Source organism: Equus caballus, chromosome 6 (assembly GCF_041296265.1).
Source record: "Equus caballus isolate H_3958 breed thoroughbred chromosome 6, TB-T2T, whole genome shotgun sequence".
Lineage (NCBI taxonomy): Eukaryota > Metazoa > Chordata > Mammalia > Perissodactyla > Equidae > Equus > Equus caballus.
The window spans coordinates 40,565,782-40,590,905 of NC_091689.1; the positions used below are offsets into that span (position 1 = coordinate 40,565,782).

At 42.9% G+C, this 25,124-nt stretch overlaps 1 protein-coding gene and 1 long non-coding RNA gene across 9 annotated transcripts in view; one reads left to right on the forward strand and one right to left on the reverse strand.

Annotated features, from left to right (window-relative positions):
• Positions 1-264: 264 nt before the first annotated feature.
• CECR2 (CECR2 histone acetyl-lysine reader) overlaps positions 265-25,124 on the reverse strand; it is a 160,799-nt gene continuing 135,939 nt past the window's right edge. For 2 of the 8 annotated variants that reach the window (XM_070269767.1, XM_023642863.2), the window contains 11 exons: positions 23,658-23,811; positions 14,956-15,085; positions 14,438-14,475; positions 14,259-14,350; positions 13,903-14,029; positions 12,770-13,158; positions 11,819-11,947; positions 10,795-11,641; positions 7,445-8,867; positions 5,993-6,104; positions 265-5,282 (listed from right to left, as the gene is read on the reverse strand). In XM_070269767.1, coding sequence (XP_070125868.1) covers positions 5,277-5,282; positions 5,993-6,104; positions 7,445-8,867; positions 10,795-11,641; positions 11,819-11,947; positions 12,770-13,158; positions 13,903-14,029; positions 14,259-14,350; positions 14,438-14,475; positions 14,956-15,085; positions 23,658-23,811 — 3,447 coding nt within the window. In that variant the 3' untranslated portion in view covers positions 265-5,276. The remainder of the gene's footprint in view (positions 5,283-5,992; positions 6,105-7,444; positions 8,868-10,794; positions 11,642-11,818; positions 11,948-12,769; positions 13,159-13,902; positions 14,030-14,258; positions 14,351-14,437; positions 14,476-14,955; positions 15,086-23,657; positions 23,812-25,124) is intronic. The other 6 variants (XM_070269769.1, XM_070269768.1, XM_070269771.1 and 3 more) reach the window with 4 other exon arrangements.
• LOC138924637 (uncharacterized) lies at positions 12,927-24,991 on the forward strand. The gene is made up of 2 exons (XR_011439655.1): positions 12,927-13,188; positions 23,400-24,991. It is a non-coding gene; the product is annotated as an uncharacterized lncRNA (long non-coding RNA).

Genomic DNA, 25,124 nt, shown 5'->3' on the forward strand with positions numbered 1-25,124 from the left:
GCTGGGAAGAGTACTTTATCCCTGACTCTGTGTACAGTTGTCAGTCAGTGTGACCACTGCTCTGAAGGTCTCTACAGAGCACACAGCACTATCGCCTGCACAGGGCCCACTGCCCCCACCGCCCGCCCCACATTACCCCCCCTGACAGAGCGAGGTTGAGACAGGGAGGCATTTTTAGGTCACGGCACTGGGGCCCAGTTCAAACTGTTGTCCTCATAAAAGTGACACACAGACACACACAACTCACACATATCAGAGCCTTGCTATTTTAAGAATGTACTTTATACAAAATAACCAGTTCATATGGAAATAAATCTACAGACCTCTGAAGATCAAAAGCTTTTTAAAAAGTTCTCTTAAAAAATTATCCAACACACAATATTGAACTAACTATTGAGGTAAGTGTCGCTCTCAGTGAAACAGGGAATCAGCAGACCACGACAAAATATACACAATATAAAAATAAATAGCATTCCCCTTTCCATTACTGGCCAGGAAAGTTCACACGGCTTTTGCAGCAGGAGCAAAGAATCCCTGACACTGTGCATGGCAGGCTGGGGAGACTGGCCTGGGCTCCAGAAGCTGTGTGCAAGGCAGGAGAGTGAGGTACCCGAGCCCGGCAAGGGAAAAGAAGGGGTCATAGAGGATATCGAACAGGTTCAGCATTTCAGTAACTTACTCAATACCCACACCCCTGTTCCCAACCCCACCCCACCCTTTTCAAACACATGCAAGACAACCAGTTGGTTATCGGGCATTTCGACATCGAAGTTCAGTGAGTCCCCTGTGCAGAGAGAGAGAACAGCCAGGGAGACAGTCCCCCGAAATGTCTATTCAGCAAAGCCCTACAAAGCACAGAGAGGAATACACAGCCAGCCTGGAGACAAAGCTTTGTGTCACGACTCCATATGAGAGAAAGGATGCAGAAGTGTTCACCCAAGTTGCTTCCCCAAAAGGAAAGCAGGGCAAGGCTCAGTGTCCTAAGGTGACATGGTACAGAGTTCAACCACCCAAAGAGCCAAAGAGGGCCTGGTTCCTTTTCACACAGCACATCTCAGTCACATTCTCAGCTCCTGGACAGGGATGGGAACCCAGGAATAAAAGCCTCTGTACGCTCAACCCAAATCCCAACGTCCGCACTGAAGTGCTGAACAGAGAGCTAGCTGTAGGCATGCTGCATCCCAGAGACCCCCAGGGCTGAGCAGTCCTCGACTCTCTCTCATACACACACGCACACACACACATACACACTCTCACACGGAGCTGACTCCCAGGATGGGGCCATGCAGTATCTGGCAGGCGGTGAACTGACAGACAGGCACAAAGCAGGCAATGATGCTAGAAAACTCTAAGCCCTTCATTTCCTTGAAGACAGTTTCTCTGAAAGCCGGTTAGGGTCCAGACACTATGTTAATTGTCCTTGCCTTGGGACTGCTGGGTTAAGACTTCCTGTAAACTTCAAATTAGGTCTTAACAGCAGTATATTATTTATAGATTTGAACTTCCATTAAAAAAAAAGAAGAAGAAAGTTCAACAAAGTAGTACAGATTAGAAGTTTTTTCCAACATCTGTGATGAGGGCCACACGAAGATTTGTGTTTTGGACAGCATTTAGTGTACTCTTTCACTCCAGCAGGAATTAACATAAACAGTAATAATAATACAGCAGATAAAGGCCATGGGATAAGGACGCCAAAGGGCTAGTCACAAGAAGCACTTTCAAGGTCTCGGCCTGAGGCCAGGAGGAACGGACACTTATTGCTGAGGTTTGACTGAACTTCAAGGGGCACAAACTACTGGTCTTAAGGTTTTCAATAAACATAAAAAGGAAGATGAGCATTATACAGTTCGCCCACTTGGGCTCACTCAATAATAAAATAACAAAGAACTGTTAATAATAAGCTGTGTGCTTGTGTGCACCAGAAGAACTAAGCAAATCCGACTAAGGTGAGATGGAACAGGTTTAATTTTACTTTTAAAAAGTGAGATGGAAAAAGTTATGAGTAAGAATCTGCGTATTTTGTCCTTATTTATTCTCCATATACATTTACTATAATATATTTTAGCCAAAAACTAAATGAATAGACTCTGATGGGAAAAAAAAAAAAACCCAAAGTGGAAACCTTCCCAAAGGCTCTACTTTTCTTTGTGGGTCTTTTATTTCTCTTGGGTCTTGGGGAAAGAGTTTCGAACTTATTAGCAACTCTAAATCAAGGTCAGCCCTAGATGTTCAATCAAACAGGTGTGAGAGCATTTCTCATGACCCATGGAGCTCAGCTGTCCCTTGTGGGGACCACCGAGAGCCGGCACATCAACAGGTGGCAGGGAGCCGCAGTGTCAAAGGCCTTCTCGACTGAGGCCGGAGGCTTTTCAGGATGCCCTTACGCACTCCTGTCCAGTTACAGCATGTCACTTATCCATGAATCCCGAGTGCAGAAGGTGGCAAATGCGCTTGCGCCTGCTGAAGACACTTGGGAAGAAGTGCTGGAGGAGAAAGAAGAGGTGAAAAGACAGGCCCGCCTGGCAGAAGAGCAGGACACTGGTCCAGGCAGCTCTCCATCCAGTGCTCCTGTGACCCTGCAGCTCCCGCCTGCTCTCAGCAGATCGGCACTTTGAAGACCACTCAAGGTTCAAGACACAGCAGACAAAGGACAAAGCACTGGCACCTGTGTGCACACCCGTCCCACGTGGGGTCAGCAGGACTGCGGGTCTGCTGCTGCCCTTGTTCACAGTGTTGTGCTCACAGCAGTTCAATCTCCTACTGTTCTCCCTCAGTATTCTTCTCACCTCCCTACATACCAAGAAGGGAGATTAACAATAAAAGAATTTACTGTTTTTGTTCTATATTGTTCACAGCTTCTCTCTAGCAACAGGTAATTGGGGGAATGGGCTGGGAGAGAGGAGAAAGGGTTACCTAGAACAGTGTGGACACAGCTGCTCCAACACCACCAGGGCGGAAGGACAGGTACAAATCAGCTCACCTACTGCTTTCAGCCCATCCTACCTGTGCCCCAGGGTGATTCGGCACAAAGCAATCCCCTGTAGTTCCAGCACCAAGGGAAAAGGCCCCATGGTTCCTGTGCTCCCAGTCAGGGAGGAGCCAGAGGCCTCTCAAAGCAGCTTTACTGTGAAAAGAGAAAGGCCGTCGGTGGCAGAATGCTCTAGGCCTAGACCAGGTCTAACCACGCCCAAACTAGCTGTAAAGACCAGCTGGTCTTTCCTCCTCCCTGCTTTTGCACACACGGACATGGAAGTAGGAACGCTTCCTCCACGCCACCTTTCCCTAGTTCAAGGGCTGACTGAGCCTGTCCACGAACCTCCTCATCTATTCTTCCTGCAAACACCAGATGACGATGTGATAGTTTCTAACAAGAATCAGGATCAAATGAGAACACAGTCTCAAAACTCATTCCACTTAAAAAAAGCACACCAAATTTAAAATTAAAGTCGATTAGAGAAACAGTGGTATTTTTGTGCATTGTGATCTTAAAGGCATCTGTGTTCCCGATCCAACTCTCCATCCTGCCTGAGCCGTCAGCCAGGTCAGTAAGCACTCGCTTCTTTGTACTAACTTCCATTATACTGGAGTTGGTGACTTGGGTTCCAGCTGTATCACACAGACGTCTCCCATTTGTTTCTTTTCCTACTGATAGCCTATGTTTAGCAAACTTTAAACATGCCAGCTCCATGTTTCATCAAGGATGCTGGAATTGGAGGGAGGGGTTCTACTGACCCTCACACAGGTGAATTTATAAGAAACTAGGACAGATTAATATTATACGGAAGGTTTTCTACTATCCCAAAGGCATGCTTAAAAATATGCTATTCTTTACAAAACCTGTAATTTCAGGGCATTTTCCTTAGTTTTTCTTTTTTTCTTTGTGGGATATTCAAAAGTCTAAAACATGAGTCCTAACTTTGGTGGCATCTCAGCTAAAATCAAATACAGAATGCTAAACAGGGAGAATCCAGTGTAATTCACTTCTAAAACTGTAATAAAGTAATTTAATACTGTAAAATTGTTTGCTATCACAGATACGACAAATGATTTCCAAGAACTTGCTCCTGATAGCTATTTTAAATCACCATGACTTATTTTACTATGATTCACTTAAACTGAATAAAAACTATATATATTGAAATATTCCTAAATCCAAACTGTAAATCTATAGAATACATTTTTCCTATTCAAAACTGTGCAATTTCTTTGTTGATACTAACATACACAGACCTGAGTAGTCACTCACGCACAACGTGGCTTGTGCCAGAAGCTTTGCCTGGCGCCTTCCAGACCACAGTCTGGAGGCCTGTGAAGAGGGCGATTCCTTTTATCCTCTAATAAGCAAAACACTCTAGTGATCCCAATTCCTGATACTGTTTACTACTATCTGGTAGGGCTGGTGGCATTCAGGAAGGGCACTGCTCTCTTATCCAGGATTTGGGCCACCAGAGGAGAGGGCAGCCTGTCTTCTGGGCTGAAGCTTCTGGAAGGCCGTGAGAGCTCTCTGCCTCCAAACTGAGCAGCTGAGCTGTTGGGGGCAGTGTAACAGTACTCTCTTGGGCTGACTAGAAAGAAGGCCTTGAGCACTAAAAGGATGGCTGGCCACTGAGGAAACCCAGTGCCATGTCACACGAGCAAACCTTTCCTACCCTCGTCTCCAGCTCCCCAAAGTATTCAGCGTGACATGATTGTAAACAGATAAGGATCACTCCAGTGCGGTGTGCCCACCAGTGAGGATTTCCATTTCTTCCACATCCCCACCCACCCTTCCCACTCTATGTACAATACATTCACCACCAACAACAAAAATTATTTTAAAAGGCAACATGAAAATTCTGTAAACTGGACCCAGCTCCAAACACATTAATACTACAAGTAGTCCCTTCCCCAAACATATACCTGAGTTTAGCTGCTCATGAAGATTTACAAGCACCACTCCATTAAGTATGCCCCCCTGCCAAGTTTAAGATGATTTTCCCTGAACAAGAGTCTCAGGACTCACAAAAGCCATCACTGGTTCCAGTTCATTTGTTCTTGACTATCAGCCATCTGAGAGATCCCCAACCCAGGACCTCAGCAGCGGTGTGTCGGTTATCGAAGGATGTGCTTCCAGGGCTCAGGAATGGTCCAGCGATGAGATGGCATGAAGTGATGCATGGTGAAGGGCGCAGCGGGGTGAGAGGAACAGTGATGGGGGAGATGGTTCCCCCAGATTCTCCTTGTTCCAGTCTTCATGTGCAGCTTTCCATTTCCTTGGGGGTCATTTCCTCCTTGGACTAGCTCTGAGAAAAGCAAAATAAAGACAACTTAAAATTAACATTTGTGTTAACCGTTAAAAACAAATAAGCCAAAGAGCTGTTCATGTTCCTCTACATCTAGGAAAATGGCTTGATTTTGCTTCACCTGCCACAGTTTACTGCAACCTACCGGAGGGTGAGCTCTAAGTTCTGGGCCTCCCACTTCCAACTGCAGCCCCCAGCTCAGAGGCTGCAGGACTCCCTGCACATCGGGGAATGACGAGACTGCTGAGGTGCGGATGATGACTGCTTCTCAGGGTCGATGAAGAGGCTGAGTGGGATGCAGCACGTAGGAGCTCTCAGCACCGTGCCTGGCACACTGACTTGTCCCTCTCACAAGAAACAGGTGGTAAGGATAAAAGAGACAAGGTATCCTATCGAAAGGAATGCTAGTAGCCAGTCTGGAGAAATAAGGTTTAAATAACCCCTAAACAGCTGATCCCATGAGAAGAAGAAGGACCACAAGGGAAGAGCGGAGCAGCCCTCTGTCAGCCCTTCTTCTCCTGCCCTTTCCACAGCCGGCTCAGAGGGAGCACACGGCTGAGTGGCCCTTTCTACCTGGTGCCTGCAGGACAGAAGCACTTTCCAGGGAAAGCCCCTGTATCAACAGGACAGCTCGGAAGACTTTTTCAGAACAGCAATGATCTCACGTACTTGGAAGAGACAGAACAGTTGTGATATTTGCTGATTCTTACTTGATCAAGGGGAAGTGTTGGGGGCTTATGTGGTGGCAGCTCTTCCTGCGATGCTGCCGGTGCTGGGGTCTTTGGAAACGAGGCCTGTGCCTGGACCGGATGCATTTGTATTCTAGACATAAGAAAGGAACAGTGAGAAAGAAGGAAGATATAGTAATTAGAAAAGAAAAAAAGATACTTGAATCCTATCTCAGGCAAATACTGCCTTAATTATCCAAGTGATCAAACTTGCAATCAATACTGGAAAAGTGACATTATGTGCCCCTAGGTGTGACACAAGAAGTCACGACACCACATATGTAATGTGCTTGAGGAAGTGTTTAATCTGACATGAGGAAACAATGAGAAGAATCCAGAATCTGGGAGACACTACATAAGAACTGGCCTGGAGTCTTTGAAAAACAAAAACGGTAATAGGATGAATGTTGTAAATTAAGAGACTAAACACACATAGCAACCAAATGTAAATACATGAACCCTGAATGGATCCTGGATGGGAAAAAAATCAAAACAAAGAAACACAGCTATAACAGACATTGTGGCGACAAGTGAAGAAATTAAGTAAGGACTCTACATTACATAAGGTTATCTTCCTTGGGTGTGAGGACAGTCTGAGACTGTGCTCCAGGAGAAAGTCCTTATTCTTAGGAGATGCATGCTGAAGCACTGAGGGATAAAGGGTCATGGTGTCTGCAACTTACCTCCCAATGGTTTAGAAAAGGGGCAAAGAAAAGAAATGAAATGACAATAGATATTTATGGAGGTACCAAACAAACATGGCAAAACGTTAACTTGGGGAGAGGGTTTGGAGGCAAGGGCTGCTTCGGTGGACACACTGGTTTTTAAGTTGGATGGTATTGGTTTTATGATTAGGCTTCATAACTTTAATATGAACAATTTTATCTACACATCTCTTATATATTATTAATTTGGAAACCTCCTGGATCACAGATCACCTCAGTGGGTCTTTAAAAACATCACCATTTCCGAGAATTCTTATGAGGATATTATATGACTTGTTCCAATTCTAGATAAACCTAGTTCTTTCATTCAACATTAGGGTAAGAAATGAGGGTAAGGAGTAAACCCTGAACACCACACATGACCTCCCATACTCCCAGGGTTTGAGAGAGACCTCTTGGTCAGTACGTCTGAACTCAGCAGCAATGTTAAACCCTCTGCCTACAGCTCTCAACCCAGCTGCCAAGTTTCTAATATCAAAATCTAACAAAACAGTCATTTAAAAGTCAATTCACTTTCAAGAGGGAAAGAAAACGCCAAAGATAAAATTGGACTCTGAACGCTAACACATTTCCAGTAAGTCATCAATGATTCACATGCGTGATCCCAGACCTAGACCACTAAAGTTTATCTTTATTCCTAAGACTATTTTTCTTTTTAAAACCAACACCTATTCTTTTTTCAAAAAAACTCAATCTAATGCAATCTTACCCTGACGGTCTGTACATGTCCTGGAAAGGTCCCCTCATTCCACTTCCAGCGGCAACGTGTTCCATCATTACTGCTTGAAAGTGGCCCAGGCCCTCCTCGTGGCAGCGATAGATGGGGCCCTCCTGAGAGAGGCCATTGGGCTGGGCGGCCGCTGGGTGGCGAGGAGGGTGAGCAGCCACAGGGGAAGAGTAAGCCCTGGGCTGGAAGTGGCTGGCCGGCCGCTGAGGGGTGTAAGGAGGCCCCGACGGTAGCATCACGCCGTGGGGTGGGAAAGCAGATGAGCCAAACCCCATCCCCGAACTCAGAGGGGGAGGAGGACTTCCATAAAGATATTCGTTGGCTGACAATGAACTCTGTCGCTTGGTAGCTGCATTATGGTTGTCCAGGTCTAAAAATTCTTTGGGACTTTCTGGCCTCTCCATAGACTCATCCAGCTTCTCTCCCTCTGGACCAGGATTCTGCCCCTCAGTGGTGACCACCGTGGCAGCCACCGCCTCCATTCGGGGTGGGGAGGTTAAGGCAGCACTCAGTGTCTCACAGCCTTGGAGATCAGCCATGGCGCTCTTATCTGAGAAGAGGGGTCTTGGTGGCAGAGGATGACTAGGTAGGGGCCCACTTGGGCTTCCCGGGGGATGGAGATGTCTCTGCCAGTCAGAAAAACCCTGTGGACATGTATAATAAGGAGTTCGCTGATAGTGATGGTAGGAAGCCTGAGGTGGTGGCTGGTAGGAATACCTCATCCCTTGGTGGGGGCGATACCGGGGAAAGATCCCCGAATGCGGGTTGTTAGACTGAAAGCCCCTAGGGGGAAACTGCTGAGGGTGTGAGACTGAGGGTTTACCTCCCATCACAGGGCCCAAAGCCTGCAGGCCTGGAGTGATGTGGTAATGTGTAGCTGAACTTGGGTATTCCAGGCCAGGCATGTACAAGGGAGAAAACTGGCTTATGGTGCCTCCCATCAAATTAGGGTCTGTGTTAGGAAGCGTAGCTGGCGTCTGTCCTGTACATGGCATGGTGTCCTGCAGTGTTTTGCCTCTGGGGCACAGTGGCTTTTCTGAACCACTACCACTGAAGCCCTTCCCCTCTGACCCACACGGGGACGCTTCAACGATCACTCCGTTTTCGGGTAGAGCCCCTCTCTCCGCCAGCCCGGCGAGGTCTCTCATACACCCTTGGGCTGCTGTGCTGGCATAGCTGCTCTCTGTGGTCCAGGGACTCTTGCCCTTTGTTGCTTTACAGTTGTCTCCAGATTCCAAGGAGTCGCTTTTGAGCCCCGGGCCTTCTGTTTCCCTTTCTTGTGGAGAGCTCTGCCTGGCACAGTCGGTCTGCAGAGGAGGCGTGGGGTGAGGTAGTTGTTTGAGGTACACCCCCTCTGATGCACCGACACTTGGTGGTTTCTCCTCAAGCCCAGGCAAGGGATCTGCTGCAAGAAAAATGGAGAAAAAATACTAATTCAGTAGCTGAAATGACACTACTGAGGGACATGTTAATGAAAAGAACATAAGCAGTCAGATAAGGGGACTCAGAGTTGAGGTGGATGTGTGGCCATTCAAGCTTCTTTTGAGAGTCCCTGAAAGGGTCCTAATGTTGAGGCCCTTGCACACTTCCTTTCACAGACCAGGAGGTAAGACCCAGCACCTCTACGGCTACTTGGAGGGTCTGCCAAAGAATGGAGATGTCCTGGCCTCCCTCTTCCTGTGCTGTCACAGCCAGATTAGTAAGAGGGTGTGAGATGACTCCATGGACTTCCAGCAGATGCATGTAAGTAGAGCAGGACGGCACAGGTGTCACTAGAATTGCAGGCCAGGCTGGGAAGCTCTAAAACTCACACGATGAAAAGGACCAGGACGTGCTGGGTATCAGGAAGGCTGGATCCCCGACTTCTGCTCCATCAGAACATAAGCTCCACAGGAGTAGGGGCTCTGTTGTGTTCCCCACCATATTCTGAGTACTTGCACAAAACGGGGACTCAGTCAATATTTACTGAATGAATGAAAATATTCATCTTGTCTGGATGTTTTGAAAACAAGATGCCTACAGCATAAAACTCAAAAGGCATCTTTAACATGTTACAGAAATTTAATAAACCCAAACAAATTAATATACTAGACTCAGATGCTTAATTACAAACTCAGAATTGTCTTGCTAATGTACCACCCATAAATATGGTCTTATTATTATAATCTTTCAAGTAGGACAGAATTGTTGCCCAGGTGTGGTCCAAATACAATTCTGGTAACAGATCTTAAGGACAAGATTAAGGATTAACAGCAACTTTTAAAGATCTACTAGGATCTCAGGCTACTGATGAACTAACGCTGCTTTAAAGATCAAAGGTACAAGTATACAATGAAAATTAAAATCTGCACTTTTCATTATTCAGTCAGCACAAAACATGGTGGCTAACAAACAGACTTCTCCAAGGTCTCACCAGAGGGACTCTTGTTTTAAAGCTTTGAATTCCAGACATCATCTGAAATCAGTATTAAAAAATCCTGCTAGAGCTGGTGTTCAGAAAGTAGGCCTTTCCTTGAAAGAAACACTAAGAAGTTAAGTTTGAGTTTAGGCCTATTATCAATTTTATGTGGAATCTTCATATTTTATAAAAGTCTAGGTGCCTTCCTTACCAGTCACGAACTGAAGAAAATTACATGCAATACATGCTAGACATCTATCCTAGAAATAAACATCAATCACACAAAGTGTTCATCTTTCTCCTCCAGTTTCAGGTTTACTCTCTTAAATGGCACTTCTAAGAAATTCTTTCAAGATTTGCTAGATCTCACTGTTCTTCACTCTTAGTAGATACAGACATGTACTCAAAATGAACAGAAGGATGAGAGTAGACTTTAAGTAAAATACTGAAAACTTATTTCATAATGAAACTTTCAAGACAGGGATTCTGAAAGGCAGTTTGATGATGCAGGGGGTAAGAGCATGGATGCTGACCGAGTCTGTGGGTTCAAATCTCAGGTCCACCACTTACTAGTGAGGTAAGGGCAGATAATCTAGTGTCTTTGTGCCTTGGATTTTCCATGTAAAAACAAGGATGATAACAGTAGCTATCTCAAAGGTTTGTTCTGAGAATTATTGAGTTACTACACACACAAGTCTCAAAAAGAGTGCCTGGCACAGTGAGTACCACACCTGTGTAGTGATCACCATCACCAGAAATCCTTCTGGATCTTTGGACCAAAAACAATACTATGATTGGCCTGACCTTCAGTAATTCAAGAAAGAGAAGCTGGAAACCAGTTTACAATTGGTTTGATATTCTGTGTAAAGAGATTACTCATGACTTCAACAGCTTACACAGCATGAAGTCAGACAAAAGTGACAGCATAAATTACCTCGGTCATTCTCAGGCTCTTGTGTCTCACTGTCATCCGGCATCCTCCCAGGGTTCCCCAAGGCAGGCTTGGGGGCAGACACACTTACTGATGCTGAGTGAGCAGCTGGTGGGAAGGGGCTAGGCGCGTGTTGGGGAGCGGGCTGTCGGGGGTGGTAAGGCACACCTGGTGGGCAGACACGGGAAGACAGCTGCTGCATGGCGATCATCTCCGGGCTATCCATCATGGAGGCCCCTCGCTGCACACCCCGCAGTGCCTGGGAGGGAGCTCCAAAGAGAGGACTGGGCGCTAGGGCTGGAGGTGGCTGTAACCGATGTCCACCAGATTTACAGGGTGGTCGCATATACCCTGAAGAAGGGACTCCATGAGGTAGAAAGTTTGACTGTTCAGTCCACTGGTTTGGAGGGAGAGGTGGTCTCATCACTGGGGAATCCATCATCTGACCAAGAGTACGAGGCTGGTGAGAGGGTCCCGGCCCCATGGGGGGCTTCTCATCTGGCCCCAAGGGTCCTGGGTTTGTAGCACCGTGGTTCCCATTCCAGACAGCAGACTGCACTCGATTCAGGTACTTGTATGATCGGTACATGTGGCCAGGAGGAATTTCTGAGCTTTCAGGAAAGTCTAGGGCTCGGGCTGGAGCCCCACCGTGCCTGGGAGTAATAAATCCTGGCTGGAATTGAGTTGGGGGATACATATTTCCATCCTGACTGGGGCCACTCATCTGCCCAAGCTGCAAGGATCCAGGGTGTGATCCCATGTTAGCAAACTGCGTCAGTCCTCCACACACCTGATTCTCTTCGGCTGTGCCTAGCCTGGGTCCTCTATGGTTGTTAATTCCAACAGGAGGCTGGCAACAAGAGAAGACAGCAGAGTTCACCAGACTGACAGAATAAGGCATACTTTGTAACGTGCTTAATCTAGAGAAACAGATGCTACAGAAGAAGAGATAATAAATTGAATTTAACCTGGGAAGAGACTGCATGTCTGACATTTTGCACCTGCACCTTCTGAGGAGGCTGCTTACCTGCATGGCAAAAGCTGGCTGCTGCTGTCCAGGCTCTCGAGGGTGCGGCTCCGGGACTCTAGGGGAGACATATAAGGCAGCAGGGTCTGATCCTCGAAGAGGGCCAAATGCTCCTGGTACTGCTGGCCTCTGGAGGGCAATGAGCAAAGGCAAGAGGAGAAAAAAAAGAGAAAGCACAGACATTCAGTAGAAAATAAGGACTTTCGTGAAGATGAATGTCCTGCTAAAATAACACAGACCACTAACAACGCAGGAGAGAGGGCCAGGAGAGGAAGATGGCCCAGCACACGGCTCACCTAGCTCAGGACCAGCTCCTGAGCCCAAAGCAATTTCCCTCTCCAGGAGAGACAAACTGGTGTTTCTTAATCTCTTTCATTATTGCCTCCTCCCTGCAGGAGACTTTTTAGCCAACTTTTCCCCTAATTGCCCCCCACCATGAAATTTTTCTTTCTTTCTTTTTTTTGGAGAGGAAGATTGACCCTGAGCTAACACCTCCGCTATTCTTCCTCTGCTTTATGTGAGGTGCCATCACAGCATGGCTTGACAAGCGGTATTAGGTGTGTGTCCAGGATCTGAACCTGTAAATCCCCGGGGTTGCTGAACTGGAGCACGTAAACTTAACCACTACACAACGGGGCCAGCCCCAATGAAATTTCATACCACAGATACGCTGTATATTTTACATACTGTATGTGCTCTGTGTTTTATACACATGAAAAAAGGCAAGTTTTTCTAATCCCAATTTCCGCCCATGTTGAGAACGTGTGGTTCAAATGATCAAGAGAAAGGGGGATTTAAAATAAAGGAAGAAAAAAGGAAGGACAGATGAAGGGAGAAGAAATCATCTCTACAAAGAAAAATTGTTTTGGAAGAGGAGCCAATCAGAAAGGCTTTACTTCCCCTTTGAATTCACCAACTAGGAGAAACCCCAACAGCTTAGCTGTTCCTTACCATCTGGTTTAAAAGGGGTGTCTGGCTGGGCACCCCACTGTAACAGAGGGGACGAGAAAAGCCCCGGCCGTGCGAGGCGCCCCCGCCCCGAGGGAGCTGGGAGGAACTGCTGTTCGGATCGCCCGCAGAAGGGGAGGCTCGGCGCGCGGGCGGCAACGGCTGCCCTCCGTTCTCAATGGGCTGCTGTTTCCGGCTGGGCCCCTCGGAGTCCCTGGAGCGGGTCCAAACATGGCTTCCGCCACTTCGCCCCGCCCGATTCCGTCTCTTCTCCCGCTTTTCATCCTCTCTGATCCAAAACTCTTCATCTGTGTCTCCATCTTCACCGGGAAAATGCTTCATCATAGCCCGATGGAAACACCTCTCCAGATTATCAGACATCTTGGTATACTCTATAGGAAGACACAAGGATCGACTTTCAGGTACAGCTTTTTCAGGCCACAAGGACTACTCTCCTAATAAACAAGAATAGGTGCTACTCGGGTAAACGCTGAGTTTAATTCAGCTCGAGTGCATATTACGTTGTAGAGCTACAGGTGCAAGTTGAAGACACGGTTTCAATACTCAGAGGCTCCAGGCTGCATTGCTGGGAGTCTAGGACTATTACCTCAAACCTGTGAAAATTTAATTCTGTAAGGCTAAATTGCAGAAATATTAAATATAATCACTGAATCTGCCCAAGTGTTTAAACGGAGGCAGTTTGAGCTAATGCACAAATGAGCCCACGTTTCTATACTCGGAGCCATATACACCTTGTTATTAGAGATCTACTCTGCAGACTTGTCAACACGATCTAGAATCAGCTCTATCTAGGTTCAGTCTCATCAGTGGTTAACTGTCTGTGTCAAGAAGGCACAGCACAAACTAGACCCAGACTGGTCTCTAAGATAATAAGAAACAAGCTGAGCCAAGGTAGCCACCAGATACGCTCTCGTCATGTGGCACAGGAGAGTGGGCCTGGCACACATTTTGTAGGTGGCTGGAATGGCCAATCTGATGGCTTTTAATACACATTCTCTTTATAGTTGCAAAGAAAGGGGTGAGTCACTAGAATGTGTATTTCTGAGAAGGCGTTGTATGCTTGCTTACGATGGTCCAGCAAATGTGTACCCAGAGCAACCTCCTTCCCCACTCACCACTACTTTCTCCATTGTATTTCCGACAATTCCTGAACATAGTTTTCATGTCATTTACAAATTCCTCCTTGGTACAGTATACACCTCCATTCAGTTTCTTTTCCATGCTTGAGATATCCATGGGGACCTAAAATAGGACACCTTAAGTTATCACATGATTGAGAAAAAAACATCTCATAGTCCCCATGAGGCAAAGGAATCATGCTGTTACGAGATGCTGAAAAGCCTGGTGTATACCCAGCGACCCTGATTTTCAAGGAACAACAGATGAACTTAAACAAAACAAAACAAACAACAACAACGCAAAATTAAGACAAATATACCATAGGAGGTATAATTGCAAAGGCAGCCTCTACCTTAATAATCTGGTAGTAGTTTGGGGCATATGATTCATCCACAGGCTCCAAAAAGGGCCAGGAATCCTTGTGAGCCTTTACCACATCTAGAACTGAGAGCCACAGGAGAGAGCTTAGTTCACATGCACACTAGGGAATACTTCTACCAGAAATACAATAGTTGAGAATGGGAAACTGACCTTTATACATGGCAGTGAAATCATCATCCAACTCAAAGCTGTAAATCATAAAATAAGAAATCAATAGTAACTTTGACCACCTTCTCTTAGTTCCTTAATCCAATCACAGACACACGCTGATTGCAACAAGATTTGGAATAGTCCCAATAAATTTTTCTAAAGATAAGTCTGGAACACTGATAACACTCCAGGAAATAATTATAAAGATAAGAGTTAGCAAACCTTAGTAAAAAAGGGAATATCATTTTCCTCATCTATAAAATGATGAGGTTCGCCTAGATGATCTGGAACTTAATTTATGATTCTATAATATCAGTTATTTAATAGCACAATTCTTTCCAGGTTTACTTTACTTAATTTTTTTAATGTAACAAATAATAATCCAAAAAAGCACTCATTAGACTGAGGAGCGTGTGGACACTGAGCGCTGCCTCCACACAGGGCTGTTTTGAGGATTAAACGAGAAAGAGCCTGGCAAATGTGACCGGCTGTTACTGTCAGTATCATTAAACACTCACAGGTCTTTAGTCTTCTTTTCTTCCCTCATGGGGGAGTTAGGATCCAGATGAGAAAGTTCTGGGGGGAGCTCCTTTCCTTGTGCCAGCAGCCATGCCCTTTCTTCCCTGAGCTTTCTCCTCTTAGCTCGATCTACAGTGAACACAAAGCACCGCAGCACCATGAGTCAACTGCTTTCTAGGCCATTAGATGTTTGTCAACCATCTTGAGAGGAGGAAGAAACAAAGATCACCAAAGTAGTATTAGGAAACTATTTTTGCTTTCTTTCCATCCTCTTTTTGGTAATTAGGATGATTCCATAGTGGAATGCTTTTAAGAAAAATATAAACGAATGGGACCCATTTCCTTAGTCATCATATTGAGTTTAAGTTGGGGGATGAGGGAGATATGGGTGGGCAGTGGGATGGGGAGTGGGGAAAGAGAAAGGTAGAAGAAAAACAGAATTAGAAGAAAAAGGAAAAATAGAAGATTGAACGAGGATTATCCTTCTTTGACTACCTAAGGCTTTCCTAGCTTTCTCTCAAAAAAAGCAACATCCGTTTTTTAGGATCAGACTCTCAATCCAAATATACATACAGGATTTTATATGCACATCCAAGCTCTCAAGGTTTCACATTTACAAAGGCATTCACACACACCAATTGTCTTTGCTCTGCAACCCACCCCCGCCATGGTCAATGGCCCCTACCAAGCCATGGTAGAACTAAGTTTGGCTGGGAACAAAGGAAAGATGCCAGCTGAACTGGCAAGGAGTTGACAGACACGGATGACTTTTCTCTGGCTCATAGCCATGGCCCTGAGAAACATACTTGGCATTCCACTACCAGCTCCATGGGGCACTCATTGCCAGCAGGGAACAGGAAGGTCAGAAAATAAAAGAGGCAGGGAGACGAAGAACACTGTCAGACAGCAAGAAACAAAAATGGAAAGGAGAAGCCAGGAAAGATCCTGTTTTCTTCTCCAAAGGATCTACTCCACGTCAGTCCACTGCTGTGAGTGTGGCGTGACCCTGCCAATAGCGCACCCCTGCCGACTTCCACTGACCTGTGCTTTTGCTCCTACATTATCTCCACTTGTAAACATAGAGTGACCGACATCTGCTTTAATTACAAAGACACTTTACCATTGAAAACATTTAAAACTATTTTAAGAGAACAATTTTAAGCTTAAAGAAAAGTGTAACTAAATTAATGAATACCCACGTACCTACCAAACCGTCAAAGCTAACATTTTTACCTTATTAACTTGAATACAGTACTTCACAGCTTAATAATCCATTTTCTAGTTGACTGCAATTTTCCACATTTTGTAAACAGTATTATAATGACCATTATTTTGACATGTCTTCTTATGCATGTGTGAGAGCTCTCTGTGATACCAACCCAGCAGTGGAATTGCCAGACATAGGCATATATATCTCCCTTAACTTTATCAGGCACTGTCAATGATTTCCAAAGGGTTCCATCTATCCTTTCAATAGTGATTTGAACTACCTCACACTCACTTGATAAAATTTTAGCATTTTGCCAAACTGATGACTATCACAGGGAATTCTGATGTTCTCATTCTCGTTTTTCTAATTAAAGTGAGAACGAACATATCTTCTATGCTTACTGGCCATTGAACATCCTCTCCCGTGAACTTCCTTTTTACGGTCCTTGCGTTTTTCCCCCTCTGGGTTGCTGAATTTCTTACTGATTTGAAGAATTGCTTTAAATAATCTGGATCACAAGTCTTTGTTGACTATGTGTTAAAATCACCTTCTAGTCTGTAGTTTGTCTTTTCACTTTGTTTATAGTGTTTTTGCCATATTTAACTTTTCAGCAATTAATCTAATCAAATATATCAATCTCTCTCCCCTTATAGTTTGAATTTTTCATACTTAATAAATTCTTTATATCTTGAAGATATTCACCTATATTTTCTCCAAAAGGGTTTTGGCCTTTGGTCTATCCAGAACTTATCCTTATATGAAAAGCAGAGATGTAATTGTTTTCCCCATCAGTAGGCGAAGGTACTGTATCACTTACTAAAGAACCCACATGCCTACCAAGGTCTGTTTCTGGGTATTCCATTTCATGGTCTCATCACCTATCTCCATGCCAACACCATTCTCTCTCATTCACTGTAGCTTTTATTTTGCCATCTGATAGAATGAATGTCCCTACCATACCATTTTTGGAAATTATCTTGGCTATCCTTGGTCCTTTGCTCTTCTGTATGAATCTTAGGAACACAAAACGATTTATTTAACAGCAAATACTGAGCCAGGGTCAAACTTTCCCACTTGTTCAATACTTTTCTTTAAAGTTGGTTTGTTCAAATCAACTCAAAAAAGGTCCACACATTGCATGTGGTTGATATGTCTCTTAAATCTAGTTGAATTTCTAACAGTATCCTCTCCAATTTATTTGGTGGAGAAACTTGGTAATTTTGTCTTTGTAGAACTTCCCACATTCTGAATTTGGCTGACGGCATCTTCACTGTGGTGTTAATGTGCCCCCCAACTCCTTGGACCTCCTGTAAACTGGCAGTTACATCTAGAGGCTTTGAACAGACGAACAGGTTTGACTTGGGGGCAATACTATTTCAGAAGTGATGCTGTGTATTTCCCTTTCCCTCATATCAGGAGAAATAGATCTGGTTCTCTCTCTTCATTATGTTAAATTTCATCAGTGTTAACCTGACCCTTCCATTATAAAGTTCCTCATCGGTCTTTCACCCAAAGTTTAACCAGAGTTCCAAGACAGAATTAAGGCGCGGGGAAAATTATTTTTGTGACTGTGTTCTCAATAGTTCCAAGGTATGTATTCAGTACCTCTAAAGACACACAGAAGAGAAGTTAATTCATTACGCGCAGTGGATGCTTTGGGTCCAGGGTTTGCAAAGAGCAAACTATAGCATGTAGGGCGACTAGCTGACTGCTTGTGTAATAATAAATACCTAAGTAAGGTTTTATGGGAACAGAGCCCCATATGGCCTCCAAGCCTCAATTATTTACCCTCTGGCCCTTTACAGAAAGTTGGTGGATCTCTACTTTAGGGCATTAGGTCTCAACAGTCTCCTGAAACCTTAGTTGAGAGCAGCTTTGCCTACATCCAGTCTTCCATTATTTGTTATTCAAATTCTATTATTCCTGCTACATTTATTGACCAAATTCTTTTCCTCATAAGTTATTTGCATATTCTGAAATACAGTCTGTAAAGAGAAGGAAACAAAAACACTTGATTCTTTCCTCTATTTTACCAGTTTTCAGAATAACAAGCTGTCCCATTAAACTCCTACAGTGATCACTGATTTTTAAAAAAATATCATTATGAACTCATGAATTTATAACTCATTGGATGTTTTGTAATCTATTAAGGTTTTTGTTTTATTTCTTCAGTGCTTGGAATGTCCCATTTTGGCCAGCGAGAGCCCCTTCAGGTTGGCTCCTATACTTTTTGACAGAGTTCCAGGAGTCTTTGATGCTTCTTTGCTTTCTATTATAAAAGAGTCTAGGCTCATCTTACATTTTTACTGCCCTAGTACTGAAATCAGTCATTTTCCGAGTCTTCATTCCTTCTGGAGGGAAATTATATTTAGAGACCACCATCTGAGTGTTAGGCATGCTCGTTGCTATTGGGTCATGCTATCTTTAAAAAAATTATTCATATTGTGGGGCCGGCTCCGTGGCCGAGTGGTTAAGTTCGCGTGCTCCGCTGCGGCGGCTCAGGGTTCGGATCCTGGGCACAGACATGGCACTGCTCGTCAGGCCATGTTGAGGCGGCGTCCCACATCCCACAACTAGAAGGACATGCAACTAAGATATACAACTATGTACAGGGGGGGTTTGGGGAGATAAAGCAGAAAAACAAACAAACAAACAAAAGAATGGCAACAGTTGTTAGCCCAGGTGCCAATCTTTAAAAAAAAAAAAAATTATTCATATTGATAGTTGTATAATAATAATAATGAATCTAGCTACCTGGCTGTATTCTTATAATAGTTTCTTGACTATTTCCTGGGAGTTTGAAATCATACATTTCCTAAACAATATATATACATATGTATATATACATACATTTCTTTCCTTTGTTGAGAAGAAATCCCTACAAAACAATACAATACGGAATAGAATCAATGATAGAGAAAATCTTTGTTTTCTTCCTGACTTTAAAAGGAAATAATTGTTATGTTCCCCATTAAACAGAATGTTTAGTTCAGATTTTTTTTAGATACTAGTTAAGAAAGTTCCATTTTTTTTTTTTTTAAAAGATTGGCACCTGAGCTAACATCTGTTGCCAACTGTCTTTTTTTCCTTCTTCTCCCCAAAGCCCCCCCAGAACATAGTTATAGGTCCTTCTGGTTATGCTATGTGGGACGGCGCCTCAGCATGGCCTGATGAGTGGTGCCATGTCTGTGCCCAGGATCCGAACCAGTGAAACCCTGGGCCGCCGAAGCAGGCGCGTGAACTTAACCACTCGGCCACTGGGCTGGTCCTCTTCTTGCTTTCTAAATCACAGGATTCGTGTTTTTCATCAAATGAAAAAAATTCTCAACCGTTACATCTGAATATTTTCTCTAGCCTATTCTCTTGGTTGTTTCATTCTAGAACTTATAGTAGACACATACTGCATCTTTCATGCTATACACCACCTGAGTCAGTTATTAAGCTATTTCTATGAGCTCCAAATCCATCATTTCTCCATTCTCTGCTGGCTTTATTCTGTCAAAAGGGAGTACTAGAGGGAGAATGAGAGGCAAGATGAGGGGAGAAGGGATTTCTTTCTTCTTGTTTGCTTGCTGTTGCCATTCAACACTACCCCAGCATTGGTCCTTCATCTGTGGAGAGGCAGCTGGTTCTGATAACCCAGTTCTTTTGGTAGTCCCAGAAGCAGGTTGCTGCCTGCCTAGAGAGGCACCATCTTCAGGTGTCAGAGGTCCAACTTTGCACAGCCCCTCAACTTCCAGGTTCTGATAACCCCAACCTCTTCCCTTTGTTTCCCTTGCTTTAGGGGTGCTACTTCAGAACTCCTTTAACTTTTTTTTACTTCTCTAACTTCTGTTTAACCAAGGACCCATATGTAGTTTTTGTTTTCATAACCAGACACTGAATGATTAACCAAAGGTAACTTCCTTCGTCATGTCTATCTTCTTTATCTCAGTGCTGCATTCTGTAATAATTTCCCAGATATATCTTCCAGGTTGCTGATTCTTTTCTCATGTGTACTTAACCTGTTAACCCAGTTATTCAATTATTATTTCAATAACCATACTTTACATTTTTAGCAGTTCTATTTGTTTCCTTTGAATTTGCCTGTATTTTCATCAAGGTTATTTTTTCCCTTATGTTTACAATTCCTTCCTTTTTATATCTGATAATGCTAAATATATTTCTTCTTTGTCTGTTGCATGTATCACCTACTGCTCACAGTGGTGCTTCCTTGTGTGCTCTGAAAGTCTAGTTTTCTACTCATCTTTTGCAGGGATTTGTTTATGGTTATCATTCTCAAGGTAGAGGTCCTAGACTGACCTAGACTGACCACTCCTGGCAGCCACAATTCAACCTAAGAGTTTGCTCACTTTCTGGATGCTGCTTTTAGTCCCCTAAAAAGAGCTCCTGATAACTCTTCTTTGATTAAGATTTCAGATATGCTCTTTAAAGGGTATTTATACAATATGAGATAAAATATTATAACATATAGATAATATATTACAAATATAATTTCCATGGCAAGAATAATTTTTAGGTTACCTACTAACCCTACTGAGAGAAAGTCTCAATAATGTCCATTTCCAAACTGACTTGCTCGACTTAGAATGGAGATTTACGCCATTGTCCAGTCTCTTGTAACAACCTTTTTACACAAAGACAACACCAATAAATAGTAGCACATTTATTTGGGCTTTTCCTTTTTAAAAATTTTAGTAAAAAATATATTAAATGTACCTTTTTAAACCATTTTAAGTGTAAAAGTCAGGAGCACTAAGTACATTCACAATGTTGTACAACTACTACCATTATCCATTTCCATAACTTTTTCATCAACCCAAACAGAACCTCTATCTGCTAAATCGTAAATATTCAGTCCCCTCTCCCCTACTTATTTCCCTTTGTGTCATGTCTTCAAGGTTCTTCCCTGCTGCAGCACGTATCAGCAATTCATTGCTTTTTAAGGCTATATAATAATCCACTGTAAGTACATGACACATTTTGTGAGGCAAAGGTGATAACAACTACACTGTGGAAATCCAATTATACCACATTTTGTGCATCCATTCATCCACTGATGGACATTTGGGTTGTTTCTATCTTTTGGTTTCTACTTTTTCTTAATCCACTTCCCTTCTTTCAAATTTCTTTAAACAAATGAAAGCTACAAGCCTCTCCTTGGAAATATGTGCTCATGTGTCACATTACATTAGTTTTACCAGCAATTTCAGGGGACCCTCATCCTAGTGACTGACTGCTAGTACCGGTGGGACAATGCGTATGAACAGAAGCACACAATCGAGTAAAACTAATCATTAAGTCGTTTGCTTCATTTATAGATAGATCTTAAACATCAATATGAAAAATGTTCTGATGCACCCTCAACACAATCAATACTGTTATGGTAAAAAGGACCCACACAATAAAATCCTCTTACAATTTAATGTCACAAAAAGCTTGTTTCTCTGAGTTAACTGTTACAAACCTTAAAATTCTCCTATCAGTAAATAATCTATTATTTCCTTTTTTTTTTTTTTAACTTAGCTGCCAAGAAGTCAGGAAAAGTTTCTTGTTGTAACTATTTTATAGCCTGTAAAAATTCTCTCCACATTTCCTCCATGATAACTATCACTGTGAGCTTGCTGTGTGCTAGGGACTGTCCTTTCATTTATTCCTTCTAACAAGGTCTGCATGGCCCTACATGACCTGACTCGTTACCTCTATGAACCATTTCCTGCCAACGTTCTCCTTGCTCTGCTCACTCTGACCCAGCCACACGGGCCTCCTGCCACACAGTCCCACCTCAGTGCCTTTGCACTTGCTGTTACCCCAGACTGCAGGGCTCTTCTCCATCAGATATTCATACGGCACCCTCACTCATTTAATTATTAAGTGCCACATCTTCCGAGAAGGCCTTCTTTTCTTTTTTCTTTTTTGAGGAGGATTAGCCCTGAGCTAACTACTGCCAATCTCTCTCTTTATTGCTGAGGAAGACTGGCCCTGAGCTAACATCCATGAACATCCTCCTCTACTTTATATGTGGGACGCCTACCACAGCATGGCTTTTGCCAAGTGGTGCCATGTCCGCACCCGGGATCCGAACTGGCGAACCCCAGGCTGCTGAGAAGCGGAACATGCGAACTTAACCGCTGCACCCCGGGCTGGCCCCTGAGAAGGGCTTCTTAACAATCTTAACTTAAATGCCATTTATAACACGATGCTCCTTCTTTCTAAACCAGTTTTATTTTTCTTGAGATCTCTTACCACTATCTATGATTCTACAATATTTGTTTATTCTCTGTCTTCCCACCATTAGAATGTAAGCTCCAGGAAAGGAGTTTTACTACCAAATTCCTAGAAGAGTGCTTAGCACAGAACAGGTGGCTCAAGAAATACTTGCTGATTTAAACAAAAATGTATAACATAAGCATGACTGATCTTACAGGTATAGAAACTAAACCACAAAAATAAGTTTTGAACCTGTCTGTATAGATTAAGGTTAAATGACCATAGTGCACCCAAGAAGAATGCTGCTGAAAATTATAAAGAAATGCAAGGCATAGTTACCTTCTAGAGGAATTTCTATCTAGCAGCGGAAATAAAACGTATGCAAAATCTTACAAGTAGAATATAATACATAATGTGGCACAGGATAAATATGTCGATTAAACACTAAGGGTTTTAGAAGGAAGAAATGATTGAGGTAGGAATCAGGTTAGCCTATTAAGAAACATAAGGCACTACTTAGGAATGGGAGTAAAAATGCATATAAAAGGCCAGAATCCTTTAAATAGCCAAAATTTGTTATAATTTTTCATTGAAACACTGCATTAAAAAAGTTGAATCCATATTATGCTGTTGTATTCAAAAATTCAAAAAGTTCAATACATTTATTTAAAAGAAAAGAAATATTAGTCTGTATTCAACCAAGCCAAATGATTGGTTTTCACAAGGTTTATCGGGTACAGCTTGTAAATATGGCTGCTAACACACCTAGAGATGGTTGGTATCCTCTGCTTTAACCACAAATGAAAGAAAAATAGTACACTAAGACTAAGACCCAGACCTAAGCCCGAGAAAACTATGTGCCCTCATAATACTAATGGGTAATACCTAGATTTGTATAGTGCCATACTTGAACAAAATCTCTAAGACTTTTTCTTAAGCACATTTCATTTGTGTTCAAAATTATTTCTGTGAAATTAGTTGTCATCAATACCTTAATTTTTTTTTTTTGCTATTCCACACAAGGGACATGGCAGAGATGAGAGCAAACAAGCAAGAGCCTGAAAGGAATCCCAAGAATGACAAGCACAAGTACCTTAGCAGGAATGCAACGGCAAGAAGACTGGATCCAGATGCATAAATAAGACAGAATACAACTGACAAGAGATTTAGAGCGAAATAGCTTAGACAAATGCTAGAACCTAGTTTGGTGTGGCTCTGGCTCCAGGAGGGCTATTCTCACACCACATGCAGCTCTCCAGACTGCACAGAAAACCCACATACCTTCCACTGCCTTGACTTTTTCCTCCAACTCTCGTTTCCTCTCCTCCTTTAGCATCTGCTCCTGCTCCTTCTTCTGCACTGCTAGAAGAATCTGCCGTTCTTCTTCCTCCTCTCTGCGCTTCTGTTTTTCTATTCTGGTGAGCACAGGGGTCTCCTGTGAGGAGCCAGGAAGTGTACAGGGTCAATACACAATAAGGTAACATTAGTTCTTTGCCTTGAGTTAAGATTAAATTTTTATTGAACTCGAGTTATTCAATAAATAATACTAGATAGCTACAGAATTTATATCATAACTACAAATTGATGTTATCATCTAAAGAAAAAACGTATGGATGTATATAAACATATATAAACATTATATATATAGAAACATTAAAAGAATGGAGATTTAAAACAGGGTAAAACTTTTGGGCCCAATGATTTACATAATTTGTAGTCTTTGGAAGATAATCTTATGAAGAATATGATGAACCAGAGAAGACACACTGAGGCAGTTCAGAGACACAATTCTTACAGACTTAATATTTGGTAAAAGTGAAATCTTAAAAAGTATCTTCATCTAAGTAAACTAGAAGGATCACAGATAGCCACTAGAGAGAACACAGATTCACACCTTCAATAACGTACATAACTTTGAAACCCTTAACTTTCATAGTTTTTTTTTTTTTAACTAAAACTGGGGGTTTGGTAGGAAGGGCCACCACTTTCCTTTAAAATACAGAGAAGAAATGAAGGTGACCATATTTATATCATCAGGTGGTCACTGGGAATGTGACTAAGAAATTTACTGAAAGGAAAAGTAAAGACAGGAAAACAGAACCACTACTGCCATTAATTTATGAAAGTTTACTCTGCACATTTTTCCAACATAACTAATTTCTGAGCCATTCTGTAGCCCAGAACACTGAAGCTAGGACTGAGATAGATTATTTATAATTTCTTCCCTTGACTTTTGTGCTGATGTGAAAGCTACAATTTTCAATTTTTTGAAATTGTTATTGATGAGGTAGTAACTGTTGCCTGCAGTAGAGAGCGTAAGCTGCAGAGATACAGAAAAATGAATCAGGTGTCAGCACAGGGAGAATTCACATTACCTCACAGAAAAGGTAAAATTAACCATCCCATTTTAGGTGAAACTTAATCAGGAATGTGAAGCTTTTCTTAACAGATCTTTTCAATAGGAAGACCACCTACGAATCTTCCACGCCAGATAAATTTTCAAAAGTTTTATATCAGGGAAACTGCATAAGTAGTCTTCATGTGGGGAGAAAAAAGATGAATGCAGATTGCCATTTATATAAGTCATCATTAAACACAAACTACTCTGATCACAATTTCATGTTATTTTCTTTATGATTCTTAAAACCAGTCTAGACTCTCATTTGACTCAGAATTTGGAAACGATCTTCCCTGACAGCAGATCTCAAAGTCATTTTTAAAAAAAATTTTTTTTTTCCTTTTTCTCCC